The sequence below is a fragment of the Pelodiscus sinensis genome, chromosome 11, assembly GCF_049634645.1.
Source record: "Pelodiscus sinensis isolate JC-2024 chromosome 11, ASM4963464v1, whole genome shotgun sequence".
In the NCBI taxonomy this organism is placed as follows: domain Eukaryota; kingdom Metazoa; phylum Chordata; order Testudines; family Trionychidae; genus Pelodiscus; species Pelodiscus sinensis.
In genome coordinates, this window is record NC_134721.1 from 3,105,528 (window position 1) to 3,118,804 (window position 13,277).

The following is a 13,277-nucleotide window of genomic DNA, read 5'->3' on the forward strand; positions in this document are numbered from 1 at the left end:
CCCTTTATCGCTGCCTGTCACGCTGACTAGTACTGTCTCATTGTTACCTTGCCTTTCCAAGCTGTCTGTCTCTGGTCTCATACTTACACTGTAAGATCTCTGGGAGCTTTTCATCGGTGTCTGTACCGTACCTTACAGTGTTCCCTGTAAGCTGTCCAGCCACTCAGGAGAGATTGAAATGCCATCCACCTGAATAGCAGAGCAACCACAACTAGGCTGATTGTTTCCAGAGGTGGTGCACATTCGCACATGCTTCAGTGCACATAAAACTTATTCCACACATGGATGGAAAAAATCTGCACATGGCTGGAAATGATTAGAGGGAATATAGGGTCTGTGCCAGGGGCTCTTAGGTGCTACAGTAATATAAATAGTCATAATGATGGCTGAACTTGAGGGGAAGGCATGGTAATATTTTTCTCTAAAAACAGCAGAGATCTGTGATTTCAATGTCAAATGGCTTTTTTTAAGGAATCATCAATTCACTGGCTTGCTTGGTCATTTTGCCTGAAAAAAATCTTGTTTCTGTTCAGTGTATTCCTGTACTCTGATTCAATCCAGAGTAACACGCATACAATTTTTTCCCCACATTTCTTCTCTGCATTTGTGTTTGTCCTTCAGCTGTATACTTTGCAAAATCAATGGGAGCTCTTTAGCATCCTAAAATACGGTTTATAAAACTCAGAATCTGTGAATTTTCTCCTTTCAAAAATGCAAAACACACACACAAGTGAGAAAGGAAAACTGGCTCTCTAAAATAGTTTTATATATAGTCAAATCATTATGCACTTCTTCTCTCCTTTCAGACATTTGCTGCATTATTATGTACTGTCCTGATTAAATCATCAAATTAAATTATCAGATCAAATGTTCTTGATTCCATTGTGTCCTGAACAGGTTTGGTTAAATTAGCAAACCATATGTTTCATTTTATAAACAAAGGGGCAGGAGGAAATCCTGTTTTGTTCATTCATCAATCCTGAAACCCTTAAAATAGATGCTGAATTAGAACACGCTAGTTAATATGTAATCATAACACATTCTTCCCTTGTGCCTCAGAATAATTGAAACAAAGTCCTATTAAATCACAAACTTCTTTACTGTGAAATGGCAGCATTGTGAATTCAGTATCCTTTGAGCATGCCAGGGGTCTGGATTTCCCACCATTTGAGGGCTCCGAACTAGCAGAGTACTTTAGCACCTGTGGGTGAGATCAGGGAGGGCGTCAGAGTGAGGAAAGTCATGCACTGCGCTTACCCGGCTCCTCGTGGAACGAGGTGTACCGGTAGATTGAATTAGAGATCCTAATTCAAACTACCTTCTCTGTGCCGCATGTAGCCGCGGGCACGGAGTTCGGACTAAGGGACATTTAAAAATGGCGGCGCCCAGGAAGATGCAAATGATATTTAAATCCCGGGCTTCATTTGCAACTTCGAATGCCTACATTAGCCTCCCTAGTTCGAACTGGGGGCTAGTGTAAACATATCCTTAGGGTTTACTGAGGTGCGTATTCCGCGTGAGAGTCTCCGTGGAAATTGGTGAACATAGAGCGACAGACCATAGAACTGACTATCCCCACACTGTCGAGGCCGTCATTGTGTGGGTTAAGTTCTCTCTTGATCTCTGGATGGGAACGAGACTGTTCCCCTGGACTCTGAGGGACTCAGCCTACCAGACGTTCAAAAAACTGCACAAAGAGAATTTGAATGCATAGGCCCCCACGTAAACTAGCCCATGTTTAATACACAGAACGTGAACTTCATGCAGCCACGGGCTCACACAGGAAGGCTAAGTAGGGAAAGACCAATGCACAAGTCGGAGAGAAGAACAGACGAGAGAGGCCAAGAAGGAGCAAGAACTGTTGCTTGGGACCAGTGGCTCAGTAGAGTCCTGCCAGGGGGTTCTGGAAGTGGCGTTTTCTTGGTAGGGGCAGAAACACCTGTATATTGTTGGCCACCTCTGTTCACAGGGATCAGGACACTGGTAAATAGGGATAGTACACTCTGCACAGCAGTTTCTACACAAACCTCTCTCTAAAAGACAACCGGATTCTGTTCCCTCCTCCTCTTAGAAAATGAGAGTGATGAATGCACCGGAGATATTGTAAAGCCCCGTACACTGGAAATACGGGCGACGCACATTTGCTGCACATGTTCATTTCTAAACCAAGGGTGTATGGTAATGCAGCAGCACGCAACTGGTAACCCACATCTGAGAACAGGCTTTTTTTCCCCCTCCTCAGTGCAGCTGTGATTCTCCAGGAGTAAAATGTGGTGTGTGTATGTGCAGGCAGCAGCATTAAGGCAGGTGTGTGGTAACTTGCTATGGAAAGGTGGGGAGGAGGAATAATATTGGTAACAATGCACAAGCTTAGTGGCACGGATGACACCCTGAGCCATTCCTGTCAGCAATGGCTGGACCCTTGGTCCCTGCTGAGTGTGTTGCGGTACCGTTGTGAGAAGTTCTTTTGTGGCTCAAGGTTATATTTGGAAAGAGGGTGTGAGAATCTGTCCTGAATTATATATTTTAATCATGACTCTTTTAAAGCTTGGAAAAATCAGTAGCCCTTACAGCAGGAGACCAGTGTGTACTTTATAGACAGCATACGAGTGCCATCTAGTGTTCTCCATGAGGATGCCTTTCCCTTTCCATTGTCAGACAAGTATTCTCCTGAGCGGATTGTGTTCTGTGAGCGCCGGCATAGGGCAGGCACTGGGTCAGCGCCCAGACTCGGGCCTCTTCTTCCGTAGGCAGTGGAATAACTAGTCGCCCAGCTCAAGCCAGGCCATTCCTAGGGTTTGGTTTCCTCCCCGGACGTTCCCCCCTCAGATCGTAGCTCACTCTGGCCCTAGAGCAGTCTCCTGGCGTGGCCTCCAGCAGACGTCCGTCGACGGTTGCACACAATGTTCCTCACAGAAGGCGGGTAGGACGTGTGAGCCCCAAAGCCTGCTGCCCGGGTAGTTATGGACAGATGGACGTGCTCTTTTGTTTCTGTGGTATTTGAACAGGCCCACCGATGAGGGGACAGGGTCACTTGCCCTGAGGCCCGGTGATTCAAAAGAGTCGGGGCCTTCTGGCTGCCATCTCTGCTACTGCAGTGCCGGCGGGCCCTTTAAATCACAGCTGGAGCACCAGGTGGCACACTCCAGGTGACACTGAAGGGCAAGTAGGGGGATGCTAGCCCCCCTCCTTCATCCCCGCGTCTTCTACCTGAAAGTCCGCTCCTTCAGGGAGCACAAAGCTTCCCCCCCCCCCCCCCGACCTTGCTCAGGGGCCTGGCGATTCTGTCCCCACCTCCACATCTGAAATAATGTCTGTGTTTCCCTGCAAAGCAGGTGAGGAAGAATATAAAATACCCTTAGTTTATTACGCACCAGTGGGCATGAAACAGAAACCATTTAGTGTGCCAGTAATAACACTTACCTCTGATATAGGGCATCGCAGCTTCAGAGAGCTTTTGCAAACATTAGCTAATTCTCCCAGCGCCGGGCGAGGCCAGGAAGAATTATTGCTTCCATTTTATGCAGTGGGCAATTGCAATGCAGCCCAGGAAAGTTCCCCAGGGAAACGAAGACCCGAAGGTGTAAAAGTGTCTGTGAGCACTTGTGGACACCCAGAGCTTTCCAGGTGCAGAGGGCGGGATGTGTTCACATGTCGGGAGTGGAGACTTTGTGCCCATTTGGGAAAGAAATAATTGAGCCTAAACAACTTGCCCAAGGCCACAGTTATAATGGGGCCTATTGTCCCTTACCTTTCCTGCGCTTGGCACGGGAAAACAACGGGAAGTGGTTTAAATGCCTGTGGGTGTAATGTAACGTAGAGAAAGGTATTACAGAGTCGAGGTACATGGGTCCAAAATCTGCAGTTATTCTCCTGCTTGGTGTGTGTCTGTCCCTCATATTTGATCCCTTTTGTTTAGTTTGCAGCACTCCCCCAGTCAACATGAAAGTGCAGCCTGTGAACAGAACAGCTTTGCTCGTAACCTGGAACCAACCCGAGATCATCTACCACCCTCCCATTATGAACTACATGATCTCCTACAGCTGGACTAAAAATGAAGACGAAAAAGAGAAAACTTTCACCAAGGACAGTGACAAGGACCTGGTAAAGCTACCGCATCCGCACATGACCTTAGTCTTAAGCTAGCCTTGCTTTGTGCTTTTCTCAGTAGAAGGTGGGGTATGAAAGCGTTTATCTTTCAATGAATGGTTAGTTTTTCAAAATTGCAATGGATGGCTTTTTGCATATTCAGTGCTAGTTGAATTCACCCAGTGTTCCTGAGTATGTCATTCCCGTGGGCTTTTGGCTTATGTTCAAGTCACTGTTTCCACAGTAAGAACTGATCATGCAAAATCTATTACTGGACCGAACCTCTCTAGTCTAGCACCCTCGGGACCTGACCAGTGCCAAACCAGAGAATTTGCTGAACCCCGGGAGATCAATATTGTCTGTTAGCATGACCAACACTTCCACTGCTTACTGGGCTCTTAGAAGACATCTAATGATAAAAGCTAAATAACAGCACAGAGAGCCAGGACTGGGAGCTGTAAATAAACTTTATGGAACCGTGGGAAAGTTGGCCACACCCATGATAAGTGGACATCCAGCTAACTCAAATCATGCCGGGCCACACGGATTCCTGGACCAGAGAGTGCCAGATTAGAGAGGTTGAAGGCTTTTGGGACTGTCCCTAGTGGTTTCAAAATCAGGGCCCAGAAGCTGAGGGTTCAGACTCTCAGGCTTAAGTAGGGGAAAAAAGGAAATGTGCCCTAGATTTCTCTGCTGATTAGATATTAGAGGGAAAGATCACCAGCTCCATTTATGATTGGATCTGTTTGTCATTCTTGTCCGAGTGGAAGCAAATACTGTACTCGTCTTTAATATCCCCTGCATATAAAATCAAAGTTATATATTCAAGATTCATAGGTCTCTGTTTATTGTTAATCAAAGGAAGCCTCTGGAATAACAAAATCAGTAATTGTATATGCACATGAAAATGCAGCGGCACAGAGAGAAATTCCTAATGACTGTCACTTTTTTTTTTTCAAATACACAGTCCTCTGGGCCCATTCAATCAGTTATAGAATAATACTTCTTCCCTCAGATGAAGATTCTTTTACTTCATTTCCATTTATATTTTCAATTTCCCCACTAGACATTGTTATCTGGGTCACATTAGGGAGAGATGTACTTCATGAAATCAGAGAGGAATCTATTGAAAGACACTCAAGGTTAGGATGTATTATAACCTCTCTCTTGTCAAAACTTCACACGCTTAAGGGAGATTTTTTTCATCAGTAATGAGGATGGAGTACGTTAATCAGCAGAAACAATCTGGGCACAAATACAGTGTCTTATTTTTATATTAAAAAAATAACGACCTATGTAGGGAATGCAATGAAGTGGTAGCTCGAAGTGACTAGCAACAAGCCCAGCCCTGGAAAAGTGAGTTGGAGGTAAAGGATTGAGCCAGGGTTTAAGAGAGAGCAGCATGGCAGAAAAACATCCTTTGACTGTGAAATACAATGTCCATTCAAAGTGCTGTAGCATTGCAGCAGGCATTAGCCAGTCCAGTTGCTTGAGACGTTTGAAAGGAGCCCCTTGCTGATATCCAGGGCAGTTAACTTCCTCCACTGCATGGCCGAGAGAGGAGCAATCTCTGGCCAAATGGGTCGGAGGAGCACACAGAGAGTGAGGACTGGCTGGCCAGCCAGGCAGCCCCGGTGCAGCACCCATGTGCATATTTGAATGCCCTTTGTAATGGTGATGGCGAGCTGGGAGTTGCTTCCCAGCCCGGAGCAGATTTTCAACGTAGAGGGGCCTCCAATCAAACCTGCAGCTTATTGCGCAATAAAGCTCCCGGCTTAGTTCCTGGGGCGGTTGGTAGCTCTCTGTCCCTGTCGGAGTTGATGGGAAACAACCTTTCCTCCCCACCACCTTTTGCGTTTTAATTTTTACAAGATCAAGTCACTTGTTGAGCGGGAAGAGCATGTATGTGTGTGTGGTCCTGAATGCAGCGTGGGTGCAGCTCTCCTCTGTGCGGAGAGCTAGTGCCAGGACTGTGCTCCGCTTCGGTCTTGCTGAAGCCTAGCTGTGTATGTAATGCATGGGCCAGCGGCCACGCCTCCGCACCGGAGTTACTGTCTCCCTCGAGAGCTAGCCTTGTCCTATGTGTTCTGTGTTAGCACTGTGCGCTGTGTTGTACAACTTCATGATGGAGAGCCCTTTGGGGGGGCACATCTGAATAATATCTATTTCTTTTAAACAGAAAGCCATCATTAGCCATGTCTCACCTGACATCCTTTATCTGTTCAGAGTTCAAGCAGTTTGCCGAAATGACATGCGTAGTGACTTTAGCCAGACAATGCTTTTTCAAGGTAAAGAAAGACAAAAAATCTGTTTAAAATGATGTGATTTTTTTTCCTCCCTTTTTTTCCTCCAATTTCTCTTGCTGACCAAAATGGGAACATGGGAAGATATTCCAGGGGGTGTCTGAGTGTTACAGCTAATTTGCAACTCTGATCAGCTGAGCAAAAGAAAGGGCTGATTGGCAGACTCTTTACAGTGGTGGGTTCTCAGCTCCTGCAATTGCTTTCCATAGCCCACTCAGTGATTCTTTGGATTGAAACCTAGATTTAATAATGTCCAGAGCATACGCAACTCTCCTGTATTAGCCCACACTTTCCCGGAGAAGGAGATGAGCGTGGTCTTGGCTTTGAGGGCTATGAGACTCTTTTGCTGATATTGTACCAATTAGTCTTTGTTTAATTATGATGTTTACATTTTGTGTATGAGTTTAGCACAGTGACGAGCAATAACCGGCCTGCAGGCTGGATCTGATTGGCCAGCCGCCACCACTGTATTTCCCTGCGCCTCTGCATATACAGGGGCTTGCAGCTCCTATTGGCTGTGAATCGCCATTCCCGGCCAACGGGAGCTGCGGAAAGTGGTGTCCTGGTCCATGCCACTTCTCGCAGCTCCCACTGGCTGGAACGGTGGCCCTCTGTGGGCTGCAAGCTCCCATACCTGCATCAATGGACCTGCGAATCGCCGCCATCCCATTGCCCACCCCTGGTGTAGAGCATGTTTGCCTTTAGAAATCTGAGTGACTATAAATATACGTAATCTTCTTTGGAATCAGCCTCTAGCTACCGAATTTAAAAAAATAAATCAGAGGTAGCATAGCCCTCTGACATAGATGGTAGCTGTAATTCACGTGCAGCAAGAATTGGGTCGTGGGTCAGTAATTCAGTCTTGGTAGCTGTAATTCGCATGTAGCTAGACAACCCCATGCACAGAGTCACAGTTTCATTGATTACCAAAACAAAGATATTTTCAATTGCTTGTTGAACTCTTATCTTTCAAAAATCAACAAATGGTCTGGTATAGACTAACAAAACATGTAGCTGGTATCATGAGCTTTCGTGGGCACAGCCCACTTCTTCGGCTATGCCCACGAAAACTAATGATAACATCTACATGTTTTGTTAATCTATAAAGTGCTACCAGACCATTTGTTGTTTTTCCTGTACAGACTAACTCAGCTACCCTCTGAAGCGTCTTATCTTTCAGACATTTCTGCTTCAGTCAGTCTGAGTAGAGTGAAAAGTCCGAGACCATGAATAGAACTTGATTTTTAAAACAAGTGCCAACATTTTCTTTTTTTTTCCTTTTAAAGGAAAACGATTGTCACTCGCTGCTCCATTGGTATTGATCTCAGTTTTGTGGTTTGGGGGTGAAATCTCTCTCCCAGCCCTCACAGAATACAAGTCCCACAAAGTGAAACAGAGGCTGTGGGTGGGGCCTGAATTTCACCCTTAATGAAATTTCACACCTACAAGCTAATCAGAAGAACTACACAGTCTTGTAAATCCTAGAGCTAAGAAAAAGCAAAGAGTTAAATTACACGAGTCAGACGTTATCCATTACATTAATGGAGACTTTTTAAGGGTGACCTTTAGAGAAATGTGAGGGTTTCAAACCTAGTTGATTTCTTCCTCCTTAACAGCTGAAACTGTTTATAGACACCAGACAGTATTCTCTTCTGAGATCTGCAAGGTGCACACTTTGCCTCTAGAATGATGGGCTCTCCAGCGTGGGGTGGGGGAAACTCTCATATCTAATAAATGCCCTGTATGCGGCACCCTTCACTCTGGCTCTTCTCTGCACATTGAGGGGAGAGTTGAGGGCTTTGTTTTAAATGCCCGGCAGGATCAGAAACTTGTATGCTGGGGGCCGTACCTCTCAGGGCTGTATGCTAAGGGTGACGGGGAACAAACTGCTGAAATTTGACCATATTTGATTATCGAGTCTTTTTGACAGCTTCCCAGTTACACAAAGAGATCTATAATGGAGGCCACACACACACCAGTATGGCAGAGAGAGACGTTGATGGTTCCCTCCTCAGCCTCCCCTCCTCCCTATACGGCAACTTCTTCCAATTTTACACTGGCTTCCGAATCTAACTTTTAAATAACCCCTCAGAAGGTTTTATCCCCCTCTGTCTCGCTAGTTGGATTGTTTAGCTGTTTGTTCTAATGCTCACCTGCGTTCTTCTAGAAGTTTCTAAACTGGTCAAGATTCAGATCAGTGCTGTGGGAAATCAGTTCACTGGAATGGTTAATATGTCGTTTAATTTGTCTAGCAGATGATGTGCAATTTATATTTCCTTCACCCTTTATAAACTAGTAATTATACAGAGATAAAAAACCAGAAGAAACCTGTTTTATGATGGCAGGCAGTGTTTTAAAATATTGTATTAAAGTTTTATTTGAAACATTTCTCACTTACATAAAGTATTCTAAACAAACGATAAACACATACCTAATTACAAACAGTACACAGCATGTGGCATGACAAATGGACCTGGAATACATTTCTCCTCCACTGTCACAAATCAACAGCTTGGGGATGTATCATTGCTTACAATAAACCCAATTCCTTAAGTTTAGCCTCTCTAATATTAATTCTCAATAGCATGGACTATAATCTGACTTCATGTGTACCAGCGTAAATTGGAATGAACACAGATGTAGTAAGTTTTAAGGTCAGTAGCTATTATTATCATTTAGTCTGACCTGCTGTATAACTGGGCCATATATTTTCACCCAACTTGTGGTTGAGCGAGAATATATATTTAATAGGTCAGTAGTCAAAGGCCAACATAGGTTTTGTAAATCCATATTTAGGCACAAATATGGATTTAGATGAATAATTGCAGACACCCCAGAGGGTGAAATATTGGCCTGACTTGCACTTTACACTGGGGTAATTGGGACCAGAATTTTCTTCACGTCACTTGTTTTTTACTGGTGTGTAGTTACCATCTTAATACTTGTCACTCAGTAGTAGGGCTGTCAGTTAATCACCGTTCACTCATCCAGTTAACTCAAAAATAATCACAATTTAAAAAAAATAAATTGTGATTAATCACAGTTTTAATTGCACTGCTTAACAATAGAATACTAGTTGAAATGTATTGTATATTTTGGATGTTTTTCAATATTTTTTATTACAGCACACTCTACAAAGTGTACAGTGCTCACTTTATATTATTTTTATTTCTAATATTTAAACTGTAAAAATGATAAAAAGAAATAGTATTTTTCAATTTATTTCATACAAGTACTGAAGTGTGATTTTGTCATCATGAAAGTGCAATATATAAATTGTTACATAACTATACTCAAAAACAAAACAGTGTAAAACTTTCGAGCCTGCAGTCCACTCAGTCCTATTTCATGTTCAGCCAGTCACTAAGAAAAACAAGTTTGAGAACAGGTGTTCACATGGCACTTTTGTAACAGGCATTGCAGGTATTTACATGCCCGATATACTAAATACTTATATGCCCGTTTGTGCTTTGACTCCATTTCAGAGGACATATTTCCATGTTGAGGGTGGGGTTTTTTTTAAGTATAATTAAAATTATGACTGGATTCCTTGAAGGAGAATTGTTTTTCTCCTGCTTTGTGTTTTACCCACATTCTGCTATATAGTTCATGTTACAATGGTCTCAGATGATGATCCAACGCATGTTGTTCATTTTAAGAACACTTTCGCAGCAAATTTGACAAAACGCAAAGAAGGTACCAATGTGAGATTTCTAAAGATAATTACAGAACTTAACGTAAGATTTAAAAATCTGAAGTTGCTTTCCAAAATCTGAGTGGCAAGGTGTGGAACGTGCTTTCAGATGTCTTAAAAGAGCAACACTCTGATGTGGAAATTACAGAACTTGAACCACCACCAAAAAAAAAAAAGAAAATCGATTCTGCTGGTGGCATCTGACTCAGATGACGAAAATGAATACGCGTTGGTCCATGCAGCTTTGGATTGTTATCGAGCAGAACCCATTAGCAATATGGACATGTGTCCTCTGGAATAGTGGTTGAAGCATAAAGGAATCTTTAGTGGATCTGGCATAAAAATTTTGCGATACAGGGTGGACAATGCCATGTGAATGCCTGTTTTCACCTTCAGAGGATGTTATAAACAAGAGACAGGTAGCATTATTTATTTCCAGCAAATGTAAACAAACTTGTTTGCCTTAATCGACAAGAGTTAGGACAGAGTGGACTTGTAGACTTTAAAGTTTTACCTGGTTTTATTTTTGAATTTGGTTTTTGACCATAATTCTACATTTATAATGTCACCTTTCATGATAAAGAGGTTGCACTCCCCTACTTGTATTAGGGGCACTGAAAAATACTATTTCTTTTGTTTGAGACGATGCAAATATTTGTAATTAAACATGAAATGTAAAGTGAACGCTGTACACTTTGTATTCCGTGTTGTAATTGAGATCAAAATATTTGAAAGGGAAGAAAACATCCAAAAATATTTAAATAAATTATATTTATTAGAGCACAGTTAATTATGATTAATTTTTAATTGCTTGACAACCCTATCTAGCAAGAGTTTGAAATTTTTATATGCTTTTAATTTATGAGAAGTTGTTTAGCAGAATAACTGCATTTTTCAGCTTCTGAAGCCACATAATAATTATCCTTCTTTATTTCTCAGCTAACACAACTCGAATATTCGAGGGGACCAGAATTGTTAAAACAGGAGTGGTAAGTAGTGGGTATAAATCATTGCCAAAAATTTTAAAGCAGTCGTAAATTGAGCCGTCATACCCACCAGGTGGCAGCATAATGTTGTAAATCTACTGCCATCATTTGGGAGGGTGTTATTTTATTTAAATCCTGAACAAAAGCTTTAATAGCCTGTTTCACACATGGAATAGCTTTATAGCTCCATGATTCTATAAGCTTTCTTTGCAGAGAAAATGGTAGAGAAAATAGACAAATCCTAATGAGGACTGAGAAGATGCTTAATTTCTTTTAATAACTAAATGAACAGAGGTTCATGCAGAAGGTACAAGACAATGGTTTGGCATATGGCATCTGCCGTCTTCCAATGCTGTGGAAATATATACTTGTGTGTAAATTAGGCCTTAGCAAATTATGTATTTTAATCCTTTATTTCATGTTCCTTAGGGCTGTAAGTATTAACTAAGGTGAACTTTGAACAGCTCTTCTAAATTAATAGTCCAAAAACCCAGTGCAATAAGCGAATATATTTTACACCACTAATGAATGCCCCGTTTTAGTTATTGAAAGAACATAGTTATGTACAGTGTGGTATTGTCAATCAAATATACAGAATGAATTCATATTAGAGAACTTAAGCTGCTAAGTACTTTATGTCTGGTTTCACTCAGTCCCATTTTCATAGAACACTAGAACTGGAAAGAACCTCGAAAGTCCAGTCCCCTGCCCTCACGACAGGACCAAGCACCATCTAGATGATCCCTAATAGATGTTTTGAATGGTAACACCCCGGTAACACCGACCTCAGAAAAGAATGTTTAACATTTTTCACTGATAATGGAGAAATGTACTAAATATACAATTCTTCAGCCCAGCTCTGAGGCTAAGAGCAAATGCCAGAGAAAAGCAAATTTCTCAAAGCTATAGAGGTTCCAATTGATTAGCGTCCTGAAGTTCAGAGGCTTATTTAAAGTTTGAACTCGAGATCTCGGAAGAACAGGCTCTCTCTTGAGCTCTCCGGTGCTTTGTGGTGGCAGCTGGGCGAGAAATAACATGAGAGCAGCCTTTCTTGGTTTGCTGCAGCATTTCGACTTCCTGGCTTTGGCTGAAACCAGGAATGGGGGGCGGGGAGAGGCGCGGGTGCAGAAGCAGCATGTCTAAATTTACTGAGGGTTTTAGAATTCGAAAAATGTTTGGGGTTATAGAGACGTTAGGGCATGGGCGAAGATCCTTGTTATCCTTGTTTGCTGTCCCTCATAAATACATTTGCAGCCTCTCACCCCCACTTTATTTTTGTGGCTTGAAGTGGGAAGGCAAAGCAGAAGTGCAGCATGCTGGAGTAGCCTGCGCACAGGACTAAATTCTAATCCCAGCTCCTTGTTCCGTGTCCTTGGAGAAATCAGTGAACTTTGGTGCCTTTAGGATGATAACTATAGGCACCGTACCAGCTAAAGTTATCGAATGGGTTTCGGGTGTAAAGCCAGTGTTTATTCTGGCGAGATCGGGCGTGTAGGAAGTTGATGGTTTTAGGGCTGCTGATCACCTTGTAGTCCAGCCCGAGTAGCTGCTACTCTGGGACACAGTTCGGCCCCCGCCTCTCCCAGCTGCATTGGGAAAATACACTGGCCCAGCCCTTTTCCTGGTACAGCTAGCTCCCGCCTCCTGGTGAGTTGTGGGGGCAAAGTGAGCTGGGCAGGATGGGTAGAAACAACTTGTGCTGATAACAACAAAGGGCTGGCAGGGATGGTCACTAGTTCGGGGCCACAAGGAGGCCCCATATGCCTCGTACTGAGCTGAGATCTTTCCAGACTGTGCCATGGTGCCAAACCCTAGTAGAGGAATGCCAACCTGAGCAGGGTAAATAGCAAAATTAGGAAAGAAGGAAGCCCTGCTCCTGCAATCGGATCCTTATGGAAGGACCACAGGGCTCTTTATGCCCCGTGTTTGGATCTGATTACAGGAACCGGGCCATTATTACAAAATTAGGGGCATTATAGTAGTGGCTGCCACGCAGCTTTTATTTCAAAGTAAAATGAATGTGATAGGACATTTTAAAGGTTTTTTTTTAGTGGGCAGTTTAGAGAACTAATCTATTGAGACTCATTAAACTTGTTAAAAAAAAAAAAAAAAGCTCCTTCCCCCACCTGACAGGAAATGTCCTTCAGGAGTTGCTATGGAAGGGGCGAGGCAGAGTACAAAACGAAGCTCAGAGTAATGAGCGAT

At 43.1% G+C, this 13,277-nt stretch overlaps 1 protein-coding gene across 8 annotated transcripts in view; it reads left to right on the top strand.

Annotated features, from left to right (window-relative positions):
* PTPRG (protein tyrosine phosphatase receptor type G) overlaps nt 1-13,277 on the top strand; it is a 660,588-nt gene that overhangs the window by 515,687 nt on the left and 131,624 nt on the right. For all 8 annotated transcript variants that reach the window (XM_075938459.1, XM_075938461.1, XM_075938460.1 and 5 more), the window contains exons 9-11: nt 3,920-4,104; nt 6,269-6,377; nt 11,026-11,075. In XM_075938459.1, the coding sequence (XP_075794574.1) occupies nt 3,920-4,104; nt 6,269-6,377; nt 11,026-11,075 (344 nt within the window). The remainder of the gene's footprint in view (nt 1-3,919; nt 4,105-6,268; nt 6,378-11,025; nt 11,076-13,277) is intronic.